The following is a 21,873-nucleotide window of genomic DNA, read 5'->3' on the forward strand; positions in this document are numbered from 1 at the left end:
CGGGTTGATGTCTGGCGATTCCTGTCCGCCTGTTCAGAGCAGGCGGACAGGGTTATGGAACAGCGGTCTTTAGACCGCTGCTTCATAAGTTGTGTTTCTGGCGAGTCTGAAGACTCGCCAGAAACACGGCCCTTCAAGCTCCATACGGAGCTTGATAAATGGGCCTGATGGTGTCTTCCTTCTTTATGATGTTTCAGTTATAGCTGCATGTAACCCTTTGTATTGCTCCATTTAACCTCTCTCTATAGTCCCAGCTGCTTCATATAAACTTTTCCCATAATCCCCACGTATTGCTTCACATTACCTCTCCCTAGAATTTACTTTTTGCTTAATATAACCATTTCTTATAATCATTTTTTTCCCCCTATAACATTCCATTGTTGCTGCATAAAACTTCTCCCTACAAGTCTCCTTTTTGTTCTATATAACTTTTCCCTTTAACTCCTGAAGGGTTTGGTTAATCCATATAACATAACACCTCTAAGTACTTATTGCTCTGTATACTTAAAGGGACAGTCTACACCAAAATTGTTATTGGTTAAAAAGATAGAGAACAATTTTGGCGTAGACTGTCCCTTTAAATGTAATATTCCTGCAGAATCCATCTCTTTATTCACTGCATTTTTATCCCTATTTAAATTGTTCAGGGCAGGAATTCCTGTTTCTAGACTGTGTCTATCTCACTATATATTAAAGGCTAAACTGTACTAGATGCAATTCTCACCTTTGTTTTTGTTTTTTTATACACACTAAGATATAAATGGGAGCATTTCTATGTGTATTGTATCACTGTTACTCTGTATGCTGTAGTGTAACCCCCCCTATGTATTGTATGTACAATCTATTGTATATTATAAGTTAATCTATACAAGGCAATCTATCCCTCTCTGTGTATTGCAGCTGAATAACCTGTATATAATACAATAAGCTGTGAAGGACAATATTTCCCTGTTTCAATGTGGTATCTGTATCCCTCTTTATATTACATTGTAAACTGTACAGGGGAGACTTTTACTGTCTGTAGTGTAGCTCTGTTATCCTTCTGTACATATTATGCTGACAGCTGTGCAGGACTAAGCTCCTTCACCTTAATTCAGCCATCTGAGGCCATCCTATTGACACTGTTCTGACACAGTGTAACATCACTAGTAAAGTATAAAGTGAAAACACACACAAGGCACAGTACAGTACAGGAGCAGAACTGGGGGGGGGGGGGGACTGTACAAAGGTGACAGAGTGAAAAGAGAGTTGCAAGCGCAGACAGACAGACAGACACACAGTGTCCTTACATCTGCATGGTACGTCAGCTTCACCCTGCTCTGGAGAGAGAAGTGTGAGATTAACATGCGTGTGTGAGTGTGATATACAACACATACTGCACAGTTACAAATATCATATGCAAGCTACTGACACAGATACACCACACATCTTTGAGACTTGACCCATATCCCACTGCACACTCCTCTACAAGTTAGCACCATCTTCTAAACACCACTCCGCTAAGCACTTACACTCATGTGCCAAGAATGCCCAACCAGCTCTCAAAATCAGGCCAGGCTTTCAATCTGGTCTAGGTAGGCAGCTTAATAAGGCATTTGACTATATCAGTTCATCTAGGTTGAAGCAGAGATATTTTTGAAATTCTGGACAGTTTTTGGCACACTGAGTGAATCTGGACACCCTAACTCAATGACTTTTTACTTGACTTTGGAGACATCTCTCCAATGTGAACAAATATGTTCTTGCCTTAGTCAACCTACTATAGGACAATAATACTGACTGCTAAAAAATATAAAAATTGGATGCTGCTACAGCAATCCTGCGTTACTGCGCACAGGGAGATACTGTTGCGCTCTGCAGGTTTGGCACTATCTGCTGACCTGAGTACAATTGTATTCCACTGCAGTCTCACGTTGCATACCCATATATACTTTTACCTTCTCTGTCCCCTTGCCATGTTTTCTCAGCAGCGTCCCCTGCAGAAATATGTCAGAGTTGGTCACTTCTCTGGGAAATGCATATAGGCAGTTATGTGTATGTGTGAGGCCTGGCTTGTTTAAAAAAATGGGTTCGTAGGAACATAATGTTATGGAGTGAGTCAGTAGAAAACTAAATGTAGATTCTACCACAGATAAGGAATATGTACTCTTAGAACTGCCAGTGTGCTATGTTACAGAAGGATTATATAGTGTTTGCACTAGCAAAGGATGCACTAATATTTATAGTGCAAAGCTGTTAGTAATACAGGCACAAAACCCTATATACAAACTTCTTGGTATGGAAAAAGGTTTAGATTTTGGAATAGTTTAGATTTCTAAAAATGTATAGATTTTCATCTGTAAAATGGGACAGCTTGAAGAAGGGTTAGGTTCCTCCTTGCACACCCTGCAGCATGTGTAATTCATAACTGTCCAGGTCAATATGGCCGATATGACAACCCCCTAGGGTTGTCATATCGGCCATATTGACCTGGACAGTTATGAATTACACATGCTGCAGGGTGTGCAAGGAGGAACGTGACTAGTGCTGTTCAATGAGTAGTGCAAAAACAACATTGTAAAATTAGAGCATGTCATTTTTGCACTATAATGCCCGTTGTCAACAAATTTTTGTCATGCAAGTGATAAAACACTATTTTAACATACATTTTTTTTCATGAAACCCCCCATAATTTATTCTTCTGATAATTAAGTTATGTCATGGTGGTAAGAGTCCACGATCCATTACTCATTGGAATTACCCTTCTCTACCACTAGAAGGAAGCAAAGAGCAAGAGCTCTATTAAACCCCACCCACCTCACACATACCTTAGTCTAATGTATAGCCAAGCAAGTGAGGTAAGAAAAAGGAATAAGAGCCATTAAAGGAGCATGGAAAAAAGATGTCCTGAACAAAAAAAAATAACCCCAGAAAAAACATGGGTGGAGTCTAGTGGCCTCTCACCACCATGAAAGAAATTAACTTATCAGGTAAGTATAAATTAGCTTTTCTTTCATACAGGTGGTAAGTCCACAATCCCTTACTTTCTCATGGGAACTGATACCCAAGCTGTGGAGTCCATGAGTAATAACAGGGATTGGATTAAAAAAAAACATATTTTTTCACAACCAAATAATTATATTCTTCCTTAAGGATTATAAATCAAACAGGCAAAACAAATCAAACTGAGACAACTTCCTGAAAAAAACCTTCTACTAAAGGCTGCTTCAGAAGAAGCAAAAACCTCAACATGTAAAATTAAGATAAAATAAACAAAGTAGACCAAATAGCTGCCTAGCAATTTCGATCAACTGAAGTCTTATTCTTGAAAGATCAAGAAGTTGCAACTGACCTAGTAGCAGATATCCGCTGCAGCGGACGTAGACCTTCTTTCAGAAAAGCTTTGAAAAATAAAAGTTTTAACCAAAAGGTTTGTCTAAAATCCTAGTAGCAGCAATGAAATTTTCACATGCCCAAACAATATCCAAGTAATGCAAAGATCTCTCAGAAAAATACCTAGAAGGACACAATGAGGGAACAACAATCTCTCAGCTTAGGAAAGAAATCAAAATGTAAACCAAAAAAATAAATAAAAAAACAGCCTTATCCTGGTGAAACATCAGATAAGAAAGATCACAAAAAAGAGCTCAAAACTCTTATAGCAAAAGAAATAGCTGAAAGAAATAACGCTTTCCAAGAAAGTAAATAAATGTCCAGACTACGCATAGGATTAGGGATGGGCGAATGTGTTTATATTTGAATTTGAATGTTAGAACGAATGTTATTGTAGACATTCAATTTACATAATCGAATGTTGATAAGAACAAATATTCTTAAAAATTCCATTATCAAATGTTATTTACAGTTTTCGAAAGTCAATTTTGAATTCAAATGTCACATTCAAATTCGAATATTACATTCGAATAATACATTTATAAAACACAGTTGTTGTTTCGAAATACTATTTTGAATTAGAATGTTATATTCGAATTTGAATGTCACATTTCAAAACTGAAATGTAATAAAATACATAGCTAAACATTCTAAAATTAAAATTAGAAAATAGAATGTTATATAAACATTCGAACGAATGAATGTATCAAAATTTGTTTGAAATTTCAAATTTTTAGGAACATTCGCCCATCCCTACATAGAATCAGAAAAGAGGAACCTGCAATTACCCTTAACACCAGAAAAGGATTCTATGGAGGAGTAATAGGCTTAGGTCAGGTTATGTGTGTGATTGCTGAGCAGAGTTTTGGTGCTGGATTTGAACCTGTCTCTCCTGGTCCTTTGTTCATTATGCTACCTTCTGAGCTATTCAGAACCTTACAAACACTGGATTTATATTCAGGGAAAACCTGCAAAAACACTGCTCCACCGGCCTACCAGTCATGCAGCTGCAGCACTATCCAGTAGAGAGTCCATCCAGTGCAGATACAGGTATTGCTGAGGAAATCGTATAGGAAATACCAGAATTCCACAATAGAAGGCTTCAGGACAAGTCCCTGTGAAATCTGAGGGCATATTTGGGACTTTGAGAGCTTTTTTATTTGACTTGACATCTGACGGCAGCAGTGGCAGAAATCCCTTTACTGCTTGTTTGAAAGTGAGAGAGCAGCCAAACGCTTTAAAAACTGCAGCCTTAAAAAAAAAAAATCATAGCAGGAAGCACTACAACAGCATTATTCAATAGACACTTATCCATTAACAAACAAGCAGCAAAAAGCCAATCCAGTACTGAAACATATCAGTAGAGGTTATGGAAATAGGAGTTAATGTAGATCCATAAAGGGAGGCAAAAGACACGTCCCTGCGACCAATTATAGAGGGTTTATGAAAAATTTCCCATGAGGTGAAACAAAGAATCATAAACCATACCCCAAATACATCCCTCTGATAAGCACTGTACTTTGAGGGGAAACCGGGCCTCAATACAGACTGAAAACCCCTTTCTCTGAAGAATCAAAATCAAATATTCATTCTTTAACCACCTCCAGCTGAGGCAAAGTAAAGACTGAGGTATGTGTGAGATGGGAGGGGTTTTATAGAGCTCTTGGAATTTGGGACTCTGCCTCCTCCTAGTTGTATAGAAGGGTAATTCCCATGAGTAATGTATCGTGGACTCTCACCACCTGTATGAAAGAAAAATATTTTTAAACTAAAGGGCCATAATAATAAAAAAAATGTATGACATGCTCTAATTTGTTAGTGCATGTAATTTTAAGACTATCAATCCTACACTACTGTGTGTTTAAGCCCTGCAAAGGGGTTAAACATACATTATTAGTGCTGCTTTTGCAGGAGTTAAACACACAGTAGGGTAGGGTCAATAGACTTAAAATAACCTACTCTAAAGAATTAGAGCATGACATTTATCTCAACTGAATCTTTTTATTTTAATTTTTAAACTAACAGGAAGTAGATGTTTGTGCATAGTTTGGTTCTGGGATAAAAGCTAAATAACCGGTTCATGATAATTAATACCTCACTTGAGAATTCTCTGAATTTGTTGTGCTTTTGTCGGCTATGGAAGACAGTGCAGAGAGCAGTTGGTTGCCATAACTCTATCAAAAGGGCTAAGGGCACAATAATTGTGTGTTTGTGTGTGTGATTTTCAGTGTTATCCTGAGTGTAGTAAGGTTTGCATTCGGAGTGAACAGTGATTATTAGTAAAGTGGCAAGACAATGCAGTAAGCATGTGACAAAGATACAGTGCGTGTACGGAGATTACAGGGAGACAGGGGGAGTAACAGCAAAGACAGTGGTGGGTCACAGAAGAGCGTTGCAGCTTATCAGGGAAAGGGCTATGGGTTATATATACTGTGCATCACTAACAGCTTCACCAGTTCACAAAGGAATGGAGAGCCGACTAATATAAAGGCTAAGATTTATCAAGGAGTCTCAGCCCAATCGGCTGCATGTTTGCACAAGCCTGCAGTCGAGATTTAAGAAGCAGCGGTTTTCAGACTGCTGCTTCTCCACCCTATTCTCCACCTGTTATGTGGTTGATATCAATCTCCCCAGACTTTTCTGACTGGGGAAAATGACAGCCCCTGCCCATGCGTGATTGGCTGCCTGCAGGCAGGGGGCGGGGTTGCACACAAGCGCACCTGTATAATAATAAAAGTGGGCAGTAGATTGCTGCCCACAAGAGGTGATGCTGGGTAGACAGGGGTGAGGTTGCACATCCCTGTCCACCACTAGCCTTTGGTATCATAGGTAGTTGTGAGACTGCTAACGATGGACAGATAGTGAATCTACCCTACTGTATCAAATGTCCTCACTATTTATATTAATTATCATGTTTTTCTGATTTGCAACAACATATATAATATATTAAGATTCCATTTTTAATTGTAATTTTGTTAAAATACATTAAAAATACATTTTGCCCTGAGCAAAGTATTCAGTCTGGATTGTTCCATTATCTAGTACCTTGGCAGTTATGTTTGTTAGCTTGTGTGTGTGCAAATATATGGAGATGTTAGGGGTTGTAAAACCAGGGCATCATGCCCTAATTTTAAGGCACCAATGGGCCCTGGAAAAGGAAGCCGTTGTCTTAAAAAAAAAATTGCAGCCTAGTATGATTCAAATATCGCATACCCTTATATTGCGATTAACCGCAATCATGCTATTAATTGCACAGCCAATATATATATATTTATTATTATTTTTTTTAAAGGGACATAAAAGTGAAAAATGAAAATACTCTAAAGTATTAGATATTTAGATATTATTTTTTATAATGATTGCACAATTACTTGCATATAACTAAGACTGTGTTTACATAGCTGCCTACAATATTTACATAGCTGGCAATCATGAGCAGTCGTTAAGAGTTAATTTTAATGTTTAACATCTCTTTGCGGTTTGAATTTTTTCTCACTGTTTTTGTGCTTACTGAATATTGGCAGCAGTTTGCTATTTTCGGCTCCCACTGACTTCAATCAAATCTGCTAAGTGATCATTTGCACCACATTTACACTGCACGAATTATCGTTTTACCACTGCCAAACTTTGCCTAAAACATTGATCCATTTCTACAGTGTCTAAGGAAAGTAATCATATACATATATATATATATAAAATAAACCATCCTGATAAGTGTTTAACAATCTTAATGCCATGATGGATAAGCTGGGCATCTTAATGATTTTTTTATTAACTTTTAAACAAACAAAATGGCAAAATAGCCTAGCGATATCCTGTTTAAAAAGACAAAAGTACTCTAAACAAAAAAAGTGAGTATAAAATAAAAATAAACATTTTAATAATCAGGATTATTATTATACTGCCCAATACTGATGCACTGACTATACAATAGAGATGAATACTCGCAAACACGTGGGGAAGCTGTAAAAACGTAATGCAAAAGTATGTAAACTGGGTGTTAAAGGAAAGCCGATACAGAGTTTTGTGAAGCAGTATTTTTACTGCTTTACAACTGGCAAGGGGGTTAAACACATAGTTAAAGTTAGCTCCAGAGCAGCAATGCACTACTGGAAGCGAGCTGAACACATCTAGTAAGTCAATGACATGATGCATTTGTGTGTATTCACCAATCACCATCTAGCTCCCAGTAGTGCACTACTGTCCCCTAAGCATACCTAGGTATGCTTTTCAACAAAATTTAATTTTGACCTTTATGTTCCTTTAATAACCATCATGATCATAATGCCTTAGATGTATAAACTCCCTGCATGTTATTATGTTAAGATATATTACTATATTGTTGCATTGTATTTATTGCATTAGGTATTATTACACATCCCAGAATGTTTTCATAACACTGTGTTATATTACAATTCGTTTAGATGTTTAAAACATTGCAAATTGTATTGCAAAATTATTATATCCAGCAATATATCAATATTTCATGACTATCTTTCCTATTGCCATTTTATTAGGAGGTCCCTGGAAGCGGGCAGAGCTAAGCAGGAGGGGACATTTGACCTGGGAGAGGAAGAGGACCTCGGTTGGTGGAAAAAGTGGAAGGTGTGGGGTGAAGGAGGCATTACTTAAGGGGCTGAGCGGGAAAAGTAGCAGGTCACTTTGAAGAAAACTATTAATGACAGCATCTTCCTCCCGTCAATCCTTTTGTTTGCAATCGCTCACTGGTTTTATTTTGTCGCAGCTTGATAGCGGGGGTGCTAGATCTTTTGCAGTTATTAACAGAATATGGCCAATGGATAGGGGTGACATTTTGCCTCTCCACGGCGTGGGAGTGCATGTGGTGGACTTCTAGGGGCAAGGGGTTCCCTGGAGCTAGGTGTTAATGCTGGGTTTAACGGGCTCAACAAGTGTAAGTTTGTGTCCAAAGGAGCTGCGGCCAATTATTACCAAAGAAAGAAGTCTGGTGTCTTTATTAAATGGAGGTTAATGTTTGGAAAGGGGCAGTTATGATGGGTGGATAGGGCTGGAACTTGACGATTCAGAAGGTCATGTTTTTTATTCTATGTAGATGTGGAAAAAGCCTGCATCCAAACTTGTTGGTTTATTATACATAGCATGTAGTTTTAAGATACATAAAAGCATACCTAGATAGTCTCAAAAGCAGCAATGCACTACTGGGAGCACTAAAATGTCTTTTTAAACACAACCCTCAGGAATATTTAATGAAGTCCTAGAGCATCCACATGAGCAACCAGCTAGTTCACTTCTTCATTCTTACTGAGATTTAGTAAACCAGTAGTCTTGATTAGACTAAACATATAGGGGCCGATTTAACAATGTCTGTCTAACATGATACGCTGTAGCGTATCATGTCTGACAGACATTGCTGAATGCGGACAGCATATCTGCCGCCCCCTGCAGATTTGTGGCCGCTAGCAGAAGGTGTCAATCAACCCGATCGTATTTGATTGAGTTAATTGCTGTACACCGCTCAGAGGCGGCGGATCTAGTTAAGGAGGAGCGGTCTTAAGACCGCTGCCTCTTAACTCCTGTTTCCGACGAGCCTGAAGGCTCGCATGGAAACAGGGCGAGTTGGCCCAATTCGGGGCATAGTAAATCAGCCCCATAGAATATAACTAAGATTTATGCCCACTATTTAATGCTGTTTAAAAACTAAAGCAACTGATTTTCTTTTGGATAATGATGATTTTTTTTACATTAAAGTAAGGGGTATTGTGGGTATTAGGAAGCATCAGAAAGGGTTAAGCAGAAAGTGGGGGCAAGACTGCCAACGCTACAATACAGCAACACGAACAACAGCTCTGAGTAGGATAACAACATGTATAAATAATTTGCCAGCTGATACAGACATGAGGACGGACCAGAGCATAGGGAGAGACAGCGGGCATGGAAGGGGCACAGAGGGCAGCTTTTAATGCGACAAAGACCAGCTAACTCATGTCAAACAGAAACACAGGACATCTACTTACTATCATCTGCACGAACGGAGAGCAGAAGGGGGGAAAGGACATTCAGAAATACATTACACACAACCAAAGATTTAACCAAACTTATTTATATCAAATGTACCGTAAACCAAAACTTTACCCACAGACAAATAAATAAATACATTAAATAATAATACTGGTTCTTTCCTTTAATATGTATATCCTCTCCTACTGCATAACAAATGGGTTTTGAACACATACAGGAGGGGAATTTTCTCCAACCAGGTTTAGACACATACAATATAGCAGGACTACTTGACTAGATTACCAACAACCTACACTCTTTATATTCACCCTTTGCAAGATTCATGGACAACTTTAACATTTATTGGGCTGTATATGCAGTTATCAAGTCCTTTAAGCAGCACAAGGTCTAGAGCATTGTGGGAAAGTCTAGAGCATTGTGGGAAAGTTAGTGATGGGCAAAGGGTGTGGATTGGAGAGGAAGTGCTGGTGTTTAATAGTGTTATATATAGCATATGTGTTTTCTACAAGTCAAATAAAACAGTTCTCGCCATTCTGGGGGTAAGTTTGAAGTGCTGTTTGACTACCTATACCCAACAATTGGGTTAGCACCTCCTGCTTTAGTCCAATCTCGTTAATCCTGGCTCCAATACTCTAGTTGATGCACCCTGATCATACTCTTTTGCAAAGAACATTTAAGTTATTGGCTATACTTTTGCTAATCCTTTCTTATTCATGGTTGATGATTCTCTTCTCTACACTTCGGCTTTAATATTTTTACAAAAACAATCTATCTACCTACCTAATCTATATCTCTTCTAATCTCTCTTTCTAATCTATATCTATCTATCTATCCTCTCTCTATGTATCTTTGAACAAATCTTTTTGTGTTTCATTTCAAGCATAATGGACAGATGTTAACCAACTTTAGCCTCCTCCTAAGACTTCAATACCCGAATTCCTGTAACACATAGGGAGCACAAAGATTGGCTAATACTGTCAAAATATCATAAAATATTGTATATAAATATCTTAATGTTGCATTAAAACATTCATATTTAACAACTGATATTTAATTTATATAGCATTGTGAACCTATGTGTATTACTTATGAAGCAAGTTTTATTATATTACACTCCACAAACAAAAACTAATAATTCAGAGGCATGCATTTTTGTAACTAGCTACCATACCACATATTGCTCTGCAATACTAATTTATAGATCTTCATTCTGTTACTTACCGCTCACAAAAAGTATCTGGCTCACTAACAAGTTTCATACATTATAAACCTCATGTATATCTATATAGAAACCTTTTTTTATGGAGGTACTCACCAGAACTGAGTACCCCTACCTCTGCCATCTCATAACAGGTAATATTTGTAATTATCATGTAAATACTCTAGTTTTCACAAGAGGTGGTTTTTCTTAAAGTTACTGATTACACTATATCAATTAATAATCAATTAGTACCGGCACCTTTTTTGTACAAAAATAGTAATATATGTGTGTGTGTGTATATATATATATATATATATATATATACAGGGAGTGCAGAATTATTAGGCAAGTTGTATTTTTGAGGATTAATTTTATTATTGAACAACAACCATGTTCTCAATGAACCCAAAAAACTCATTAATATCAAAGCTGAATAGTTTTGGAAGTAGTTTTTAATTTGTTTTTAGTTATAGCTATTTTAGGGGGATATCTGTGTGTGCAGGTGACTATTACTGTGCATAATTATTAGGCAACTTAACAAAAAACAAATATATACCCATTTCAATTATTTATTTTTACCAGTGAAACCAATATAACATCTCAACATTCACAAATATACATTTCTGACATTCAAAAACAAAACAAAAACAAATCAGTGACCAATATAGCCACCTTTCTTTGCAAGGACACTCAAAAGCCTGCCATCCATGGATTCTGCCAGTGTTTTGATCTGTTCACCATCAACATTGCGTGCAGCAGCAACCACAGCCTCCCAGACACTGTTCAGAGAGGTGTACTGTTTTCCCTCCTTGTAAATCTCACATTTGATGATGGACCACAGGTTCTCAATGGGGTTCAGATCAGGTGAACAAGGAGGCCATGTTATTAGATTTTCTTCTTTTATACCCTTTCTTGCCAGCCACGCTGTGGAGTACTTGGACGCGTGTGATGGAGCATTGTCCTGCATGAAAATCATGTTTTTCTTGAAGGATGCCGACTTCTTCCTGTACCACTGCTTGAAGAAGGTGTCTTCCAGAAACTGGCAGTAGGACTGGGAGTTGAGCTTGACTCCATCCTCAACCCGAAAAGGCCCCACAAGCTCATCTTTGATGATACCAGCCCAAACCAGTACTCCACCTCCACCTTGCTGGCGTCTGAGTCGGACTGGAGCTCTCTGCCCTTTACCAATCCAGCCACGGGCCCATCCATCTGGCCCATCAAGACTCACTCTCATTTCATCAGTCCATAAAACCTTAGAAAAATCAGTCTTGAGATATTTCTTGGCCCAGTCTTGACGTTTCAGCTTGTGTGTCTTGTTCAGTGGTGGTCGTCTTTCAGCCTCTCTTACCTTGGCCATGTCTCTGAGTATTGCACACCTTGTGCTTTTGGGCACTCCAGTGATGTTGCAGCTCTGAAATATGGCCAAACTGGTGGCAAGTGGCATCTTGGCAGCTGCACGCTTGACTTTTCTCAGTTCATGGGCAGTTATTTTGCGCCTTGGTTTTTCCACACGCTTCTTGCGACCCTGTTGACTATTTTGAATGAAAACATAATTTATGCTTACCTGATAAATTCCTTTCTTCTGTTGTGTGATCAGTCCACGGGTCATCATTACTTCTGGGATATAACTCCTCCCCAACAGGAAATGCAAGAGGATTCACCCAGCAGAGTTGCATATAGCTCCTCCCCTCTACGTCAGTCCCAGTCATTCGACCAAGAATCAACGAGAAAGGAGTAACCAAGGGTGAAGTGGTGACTGGAGTATAATTTTAAAAAATATTTACCTGCCTTAAAAACAGGGCGGGCCGTGGACTGATCACACAACAGAAGAAAGGAATTTATCAGGTAAGCATAAATTATGTTTTCTTCTGCTATGTGTGATCAGTCCACGGGTCATCATTACTTCTGGGATACCAATACCAAAGCAAAAGTACACGGATGACGGGAGGGATAGGCAGGCTCATTATACAGAAGGAACCACTGCCTGAAGAACCTTTCTCCCAAAAATAGCCTCCGAAGAAGCAAAAGTATCAAATTTGTAAAATTTGGAAAAAGTATGAAGCGAAGACCAAGTTGCAGCCTTGCAAATCTGTTCAACAGAGGCCTCATTCTTAAAGGCCCAAGTGGAAGCCACAGCTCTAGTGGAGTGGGCTGTAATTCTTTCAGGAGGCTGCTGTCCAGCAGTCTCATAGGCTAAACGTATTATGCTACGAAGCCAAAAAGAGAGAGAGGTAGCAGAAGCTTTTTGACCTCTCCTCTGTCCAGAATAAACGACAAACAGGGAAGAAGTTTGACGAAAATCTTTAGTTGCCTGCAAGTAGAACTTGAGGGCACGAACTACATCCAGATTGTGTAGAAGACGTTCCTTCTTTGAAGAAGGATTTGGACACAAGGATGGAACAACAATCTCTTGATTGATATTCCTGTTAGTAACTACCTTAGGTAAGAACCCAGGTTTAGTACGCAGAACTACCTTGTCTGAGTGAAAAATCAGATAAGGAGAATCACAATGTAATGCTGATAACTCAGAGACTCTTCGAGCCGAGGAAATAGCCATTAAAAACAGAACTTTCCAAGATAACAATTTTATATCAATGGAATGAAGGGGTTCAAACGGAACACCCTGTAAAACGTTAAGAACTAAGTTTAAACTCCATGGTGGAGCAACAGCTTTAAACACAGGCTTGATCCTAGCTAAAGCCTGACAAAAGGCCTGGACGTCTGGATTTTCTGACAGACGCCTGTGTAACAAGATGGACAGAGCTGAAATCTGTCCCTTTAATGAACTAGCCGATAAACCCTTTTCTAAGCCTTCTTGTAGAAAGGACAAGATCCTAGAGATCCTAACCTTACTCCAGGAGTAACGTTTGGATTCACACCAGTATAGGTATTTACGCCATATTTTATGGTAAATCTTTCTGGTAACAGGCTTCCTAGCCTGTATCAGGGTATCAATAACCGACTCAGAAAAACCACGTTTTGATAAAATCAAGCGTTCAATTTCCAAGCAGTCAGCTTCAGAGAAGTTAGATTTTGATGTTTGAACGGACCCTGTATCAGAAGGTCCTGTCTTAGAGGTAGAGACCAAGGCGGACAGGATGACATGTCCACTAGATCTGCATACCAAGTCCTGCGTGGCCATGCAGGTGCTATTAGAATCACTGATGCTCTCTCCTGTTTGATTTTGGCAATCAATCGAGGAAGCAGCGGGAAGGGTGGAAACACATAAGCCATCCCGAAGTTCCAAGGTGCTGTCAAAGCATCTATCAGAACCGCTCCCGGATCCCTGGATCTGGACCCGTAGTGAGGAAGCTTGGCGTTCTGGCGAGACGCCATGAGATCTATCTGTGGTTTGCCCCAACGTCGAAGTATTTGGGCAAAGACCTCCGGATGAAGTTCCCACTCCCCCGGATGAAAAGTCTGGCGACTCAAGAAATCCGCCTCCCAGTTCTCCACTCCCGGGATGTGGATTGCTGACAGGTGGCAAGAGTGAGACTCTGCCCATCGAATTATCTTTGATACTTCCATCATTGCTAGGGAGCTTTTTGTCCCTCCCTGATGGTTGATGTAAGCTACAGTCGTGATATTGTCCGACTGAAACCTGATGAACCCCCGAGTTGTTAATTGGGGCCAAGCCAGAAGGGCATTGAGAACTGCTCTCAATTCCAGAATGTTTATTGGAAGGAGACTCTCCTCCTGATTCCATAATCCCTGAGCCTTCAGAGAATTCCAGACAGCGCCCCAACCTAGTAGGCTGGCGTCTGTTGTTACAATTGTCCAGTCTGGCCTGCTGAATGGCATCCCCCTGGACAGGTGTGGCCGATGAAGCCACCATAGAAGAGAATTTCTGGTCTCTTGATTCAGATTCAGAGTAGGGGACAAATCTGAGTAATCCCCATTCCACTGACTTAGCATGCATAATTGCAGCGGTCTGAGGTGTAGGCGTGCAAAAGGTACTATGTCCATTGCCGCTACCATTAAGCCGATCACCTCCATGCATTGAGCTACTGACGGGTGGTGAATGGAATGAAGGACACGGCATGCATCTTGAAGCTTTGTTAACCTGTCCTCTGTCAGGTAAATCTTCATTTCTACAGAATCTATAAGAGTCCCCAAGAATGGAACTCTTGTGAGAGGAAAAAGAGAACTCTTCTTTTCGTTCACTTTCCATCCATGCGACCTTAGAAATGCCAGAACTAACTCTGTATGAGACTTGGCAGTTTGAAAGCTTGAAGCTTGTATTAGAATGTCGTCTAGGTACGGAGCTACCGAAATCCCTCGCGGTCTTAGTACCGCCAGGAGGGCACCTAGAATCTTTGTGAAGATTCTTGGGGCCGTAGCCAATCCGAATGGAAGAGCTACAAACTGGTAGTGCCTGTCTAGGAAGGCAAACCGTAGATACCGGTGATGATCTTTGTGGATCGGTATGTGAAGGTAAGCATCTTTTAAATCCACTGTGGTCATGTACTGACCCTTTTGGATCATGGGCAAGATTGTCCGAATAGTTTCCATTTTGAACGATGGAACTCTTAGGAATTTGTTTAGAATCTTTAAATCTAAGATTGGTCTGAAAGTTCCCTCTTTTTTGTGAACCACAAACAGGTTTGAGTAGAACCCTTGTCCTTGTTCCGACCGCGGAACCGGATGGATCACTCCCATTAATAACAGATCTTGTACACAGCGTAGACACGCTTCTTTCTTTATCTGGTTTGTTGACAATCTTGACAGATGAAATCTCCCTCTTGGGGGAGATAATTTGAAGTCTAGAAGGTATCCCTGAGATATGATCTCTAGCGCCCAGGGATCCTGAACATCTCTTGCCCAGGCCTGGGCGAAGAGAGAAAGTCTGCCCCCCACTAGATCCGGTCCCGGATCGGGGGCTCTCGGTTCATGCTGTCTTTGGGGCAGCAGCAGGTTTCCTGGCCTGTTTGCCCTTGTTCCAGGACTGGTTGGGCTTCCAGCCTTGCCTGTAACGAGCAACAGCTCCTTCCTGTTTTGGTGCAGTGGAGGTTGATGCTGCTCCTGTTTTGAAATTCCGAAAGGGACGAAAATTAGACTGTCTAGCCTTAGCTTTGGCTTTGTCTTGAGGTAGGGCGTGGCCCTTACCTCCTGTAATGTCAGCGATAATTTCTTTCAAACCGGGCCCAAATAAGGACTGCCCCTTGAAAGGTATATTAAGTAATTTGGACTTAGAAGTAACATCAGCTGACCAGGATTTTAGCCACAGTGCCCTACGTGCCTGTATGGCGAATCCTGAGTTCTTAGCCGTAAGTTTGGTTAAATGTACTACGGCCTCCGAAATGAATGAATTAGCTAGTTTAAGGACTCTAAGCCTGTCCATAATGTCGTCTAGCGTAGATGAACTAAGGTTCTCTTCCAGAGACTCAATCCAAAATGCTGCCGCAGCCGTAATCGGCGCGATACATGCAAGGGGTTGCAAAATAAAACCTTGTTGAACAAACATTTTCTTAAGGTAACCCTCTAATTTTTTATCCATTGGATCTGAAAAGGCACAGCTATCCTCCACCGGGATAGTGGTACGCTTAGCTAGAGTAGAAACTGCTCCCTCCACCTTAGGGACCGTTTGCCATAAGTCCCGAGTGGTGGCGTCTATTGGAAACATCTTTCTAAATATTGGAGGGGGTGAGAACGGCACACCGGGTCTATCCCACTCCTTAGTAACAATTTCAGTTAATCTCTTAGGTATAGGAAAAACGTCAGTACTCGCCGGTACCGCAAAGTATTTATCCAACCTACATAGTTTCTCTGGTATTGCAACGGTGTTACAATCATTGAGAGCTGCTAAGACCTCCCCTAGTAATACACGGAGGTTCTCCAATTTAAATTTAAAATTTGAAATATCTGAATCCAATCTGTTTGGATCAGAACCGTCACCCACAGAATGAAGCTCTCCGTCCTCATGCTCTGCAAGCTGTGACGCAGTATCAGACATGGCCCTAGTATTGTCAGCGCACTCTGTTCTCACCCCAGAGTGATCACGCTTGCCTCTTAGTTCTGGTAATTTAGACAAAACTTCAGTCATAACAGTAGCCATATCTTGTAATGTTATCTGTAATGGCCGCCCAGATGTACTAGGCGCCATAATATCACGCACCTCCCGGGCGGGAGATGCAGGTACTGCCGCGTGAGGCGAGTTAGTCGGCATAACTCTCCCCTCGCAGATTGGTGAAATTTGTTCACATTGTACAGATTGACTTTTATTTAAAGTAGCATCAATACAGTTAGTACATAAATTTCTATTGGGCTCCACTTTGGCATTGGAACAAATGACACAGATATCTTCCTCTGAGTCAGACATGTTTAACACACTAGCAATAACTTGCAACCTGGTTATAATCTTTTTTAGCAAAAACGTACTGTGCCTCAAAGAGGTACTTAAACGATTAAATGACAGTTGAGATAATGAACTGAGAAACAGTTATAGCATCAACTTTAAAACAACACAACTTTTAGCAAAGGTTTTGTTCCCATTAGTAAGATAACATAACTAAATTTGACATAAAAATTATTGAGTAACGTCTTTATCCACAGTCAATATAAAAAATTCTCACAGCTCTGCTGAGAGAATGTACCTCCCTTCAAGAAGTTTGAAGACCCCTGAGATCTGTCAGAGATGAACCGGATCATGCAGGAAAAATAATAATAGCTGACTGGAAATTGTTGATGCGTAGCAAAGAGCGCCAAAAACGGCCCCTCCCTCTCACACACAGCAGTGAAGAGAAACGAAACTGTCACAATTCAAAACAAACTACTGCCAAGTGGAAAATAAAGCCCAAACATTTATTTACTCAGTACCTCAGCAATGTAAACGATTCTACATTCCAGCAAAAACGTTTAACATGATATAATACTTATTAAAAAGATTAGTGACCTTTAACAGAGTAGTTCCGGTGAAGTACCATTCCCAGAATACTGAAGTGTATACATACATGTCATTATAACGGTATAGCAGGATTTTCTCATCAATTCCATTCAGAAAATAAAAACTGCTACATACCTCAATGCAGATTCATCTGCCCCTGTCCCCTGATCTGAAGCTTTTACCTCCCTCAGATGGCCGAGAACAGTAATATGATCTTAACTACTCCGGTTAAAATCATAGTAAAAACTCTGGTAGATTCTTCCTCAAAGTCTGCCAGAGAAGTAATAACACGCTCCGGTGCTATTATAAAATAACAAACTTTTGATTGAAGTCATAAAAACTAAGTATAATCACCATAGTCCTCTCACACATCCTATCTAGTCGTTGGGTGCAAGAGAATGACTGGGACTGACGTAGAGGGGAGGAGCTATATGCAACTCTGCTGGGTGAATCCTCTTGCATTTCCTGTTGGGGAGGAGTTATATCCCAGAAGTAATGATGACCCGTGGACTGATCACACATAGCAGAAGAAATGCTTGATTGTTCGATGATCACGCTTCAGAAGCTTTGCAATTTTAAGAGTGCTGCATCCCTCTGCAAGATATCTCACTATTTTTGACTTTTCTGAGCCTGTCAAGTCCTTCTTTTGACCCATTTTGCCAAAGGAAAGGAAGTTGCCTAATAATTATGCACACCTGATATAGGGTGTTGATGTCATTAGACCACACCCCTTCTCATTACAGAAATGCACATCACCTAATATGCTTAATTGGTAGTAGGCTTTCGAGCCTATACAGCTTGAAGTAAGACAACATGCATAAAGAGGATGATGTGGTCAAAATACTCATTTGCCTAATAATTCTGCACACAGTGTATATATATAATGATACCGAGTGTGCCTGCTTTGTGAGTACCTATTAAGGACCAAGCCGAGTCCTGGTCTTCACACATACAGACATATATATATGTCTGTATGTGTGAAGACCAGGACTCGGCTTGTTCCTTAATAGTTTCTCACAAAGCAGGCACACTCGGTATCATAAGACAAAGCCTTTATTGCAGTAACAGTTAAACTTCAAAACCTTATGCCATAACATTTTGGCTCTGTCTTGAGCCTCTGTCACATGGAAGCCAAAAACATCAGAGGAAGATTTCTTCCTTTCTCAAGACTAAAGCAATAGTCAATTTAATTTTGGAAGATTCTTTCATTTCCGAAGTCTTGATTGATCCTTGAGAAAGGAAGAAATCATCCAAAAGCTTTTCTGCTTATAAATTTGGTATTTAAAAATCACTGGATTAACATGGCTACTCCAATCAATGTATATACTGAATGTATATATATATATATATATATATATATATATATATATATATATATATATATATATATATATATATATATATATATTCAATGTCTGGGGAGGCAAGCCCTCCTGATAACTTTTCTTCTTCTGTACCCAGAGCTCACATATAAACAGACATCAAAGTAAGTGCACTCACTGGGTCTTCTTAACACCTTTATTGCAGTATTGTGAATGTTTTCTGGGTATTACCCCCTTCCTCAGACATACAACATAGTGAAATCATATATATATACACACATACGCACATATGCGTTGATTGGAGTAGTCGTGTTAAGCCAGTGATTTTTAGATACCAAATTTATAAGTAGAAAAGCTTTTGGAGGATTCCTTAATTTCCCAAGGATCAATCAAGATTTCGGAAATGAAAGAATCTTCCAAAATTAAATTGACTTTAGTTTAGTCTCAAGCATCAATTAATACAGAAAGGAATGAATCATCTGAAATCTAGTTTCATGTATATATATATATATAAATATATATATATATATATATATAGTGAAGATTGGATTAGCCGTGTTAGTCCAGTAGATAAGATGCTCTAAAAACAAAGTATTGCAGTATGCAGTGATACCTTTTTTATTGGACTAACATAATATTTCAAAGACAAGCTTTCGAGAGTTTTCCTCTCTTCCTCAGGTCTGAAGCAAGTATTGCTTCAGACCTGAGGAAGAGAGGAAAACTCTCGAAAGCTTGTCTTTGAAATATTATGTTAGTCCAATAAAAAAGGTATCACTGCATACTGCAATACTTTGTTTTTAGAGCATCTTTTATATATATATATATATATATATATATATATATATATATATATATATATATATATATCAAATGATCTAAGTCTTCCGATATTGAATAATATTTTCAGAACACTGGAATCAAGGTATTTATTAGGAAACTGAACATAAACATTTAACAACTAAACTGAAAGCATGGTAATCTCTTCTAAAGGGTGATAATTTGACCGTGATTTGAAAATCTCTCTGCTTATCAATCTGGTCCTGATTAAACAGTACAGTACAGTCCCAAAATACCAGACAATCCCTCTCTCAACGAGCTAAACGGCAAAACCCCAGATGTACATTTTGGCCTAATGTGGGCCTTGACAGTGAGGTGCAGCCATATCCCTCTGCCTTGCCTGCCTATTATCCTGTTTTGGCTAGGATTAATTAATCCTTGGTATAATCCTTTCCCTATCAGGTGTATGATTTCATATGGTTGGGACATCAAAATTTCCTGCACCTGAAAAAACATTTAACATTTTCCATGACAGAAAATGTAATCAGTGTTCTCCCCAGGACCTTTTTAATTGGTACACTATCTGGCTGATTTTACTGCCCAGTCAGCTAAAATTTGAACCAAAATTAAGCTAAAATCAGCTACTAATATAAATTGTCATTGTTTATTGCGCAAATAGAATACATTTATGCTAAATGATGCAATTAATTTGTGCTATGGAAAGGTTCTAATATTAGAAAGTATTACACTGCTCCCCCACTGGGCTACTTTATAATACAATCTGGTTGGAAACATTTTCTGTTGCGAGCACGGATATTCTTTATATGGCAATATGTTTGTATAAGCTTTCTCTTATGCACTTGAGTTTAACCTAGTTTTCCAAAACATGAATAGAAAAGCTTATCACAAAATTATAAGACATCAAGCGTGTTGCTTCCCCAAACAGTCCAATCATAAGTCATTGTAAATACTGGTAGGCAAGAAAAATCCCACCACAACTGCCTTCCCATATCTGTATATAATTATGTGGCAGATACTAATTATCTATTTTCAATCTTTATATCTCCAAACAATTAAGTATATTTAATATTTTGCTCCCATAATAGGGTATTTATAGCACACGTGCTTTTAAGTTATATAATGAAGGATTTCTTCTTGACTTCCTGTTAAAAAAAGTATTTTTTGGTTTATGTTTTTACATAAATATATTTCTTTTATTGTACACCCACATCCACACACACACACTTAAGAAGACAGCTGCATAAAAAATACAATTCCTTAGATTGGGATAGAGATACTGTATTGATTACAAATAGGTCAACCCACTCTATTCTATAAATATTAAGATTGTTATCTCAACTTTTAACACAAGTGACACATTGTATACCATAAACCCCTTAATCATACATTATACAGAGAGAATAACTGGGAAAATATGTAAAATAAATAGTAATAGCCCAGCAATGTTTTTTCATTTGTCATAACATTACCCAGCCTGATGAACGTAGACAAGTGAAGTCCAGATTAACTTGGTATCACCTTCTATCATATCAGCAGAAAAATACTGTAAGGTCTACAAGGGCAATACATCACTATGAATATATGGTGTACAGACCTGCTTACATTGCTTTTGCTATGTTGTTTTATATCATTTATCCAAATGCTTTTTGTTTTACATATCGTCTCTAGCTATCTAATCTGATTTTATCTATTATGGCTAGGTCTATTGCAGGCCCGGACTGGCGATAGGGCATACAGGGCAAATGCCCGGTGGGCTGAGCTCTTATGTGGGCCTTGCTGCCATATACCACCCTCTCTTAATATAGGTAACAACAGGAAAGAGGGGCTAAGCTTGACATGTTGGATTTTGTAGAAGCAACATTCAGGCTGTTCTCAGGAAGAACCCCTGAAACTGGCTCCTTAGAACTCACCGTTTGGTCTGTTAGCGGGGGAAGGACAATGATTTTCTCCATTGTGTTCATCACCAGCTTCCACAGCTCTTTCAAGACACGCTTGAGTACAGTCTTCTCACATATCTTAGCAAAGAGAGTCAGGCTGGGGGAGACAGTGTGAGAGTGTAGTGAAAAAAAGAAGTAATTCTATTGTGTGTGAACGCCTGATAAACATTAGATCATGGTGTTTGATTCTACATAAACCTTCCAACCCCATATAACCTCTTAATTAACACCATGTAAACCTTCCATATGACTCCGGGCTAATCTGCAATACAACTCCTCCCTCTAACTCTTCACATTGATCAATATAACTTCTCCCTATTATCCCATTACAGACATCTCTACATATTTCCTCACCTTAACTCC

At 39.2% G+C, this 21,873-nt stretch overlaps 1 protein-coding gene across 1 annotated transcript in view; it reads right to left on the bottom strand.

Moving 5' to 3' along the window:
* Positions 1-21,873, bottom strand: part of UNC13A (unc-13 homolog A) — a 144,035-nt gene that overhangs the window by 16,607 nt on the left and 105,555 nt on the right. The window contains exon 33 of the mRNA XM_053700106.1: positions 21,484-21,607. Within this exon, the coding sequence (XP_053556081.1) occupies positions 21,484-21,607 (124 nt within the window). The remainder of the gene's footprint in view (positions 1-21,483; positions 21,608-21,873) is intronic.

Source organism: Bombina bombina, chromosome 2 (genome assembly GCF_027579735.1).
Source record: "Bombina bombina isolate aBomBom1 chromosome 2, aBomBom1.pri, whole genome shotgun sequence".
NCBI classification, from domain to species: Eukaryota; Metazoa; Chordata; class Amphibia; order Anura; family Bombinatoridae; genus Bombina; species Bombina bombina.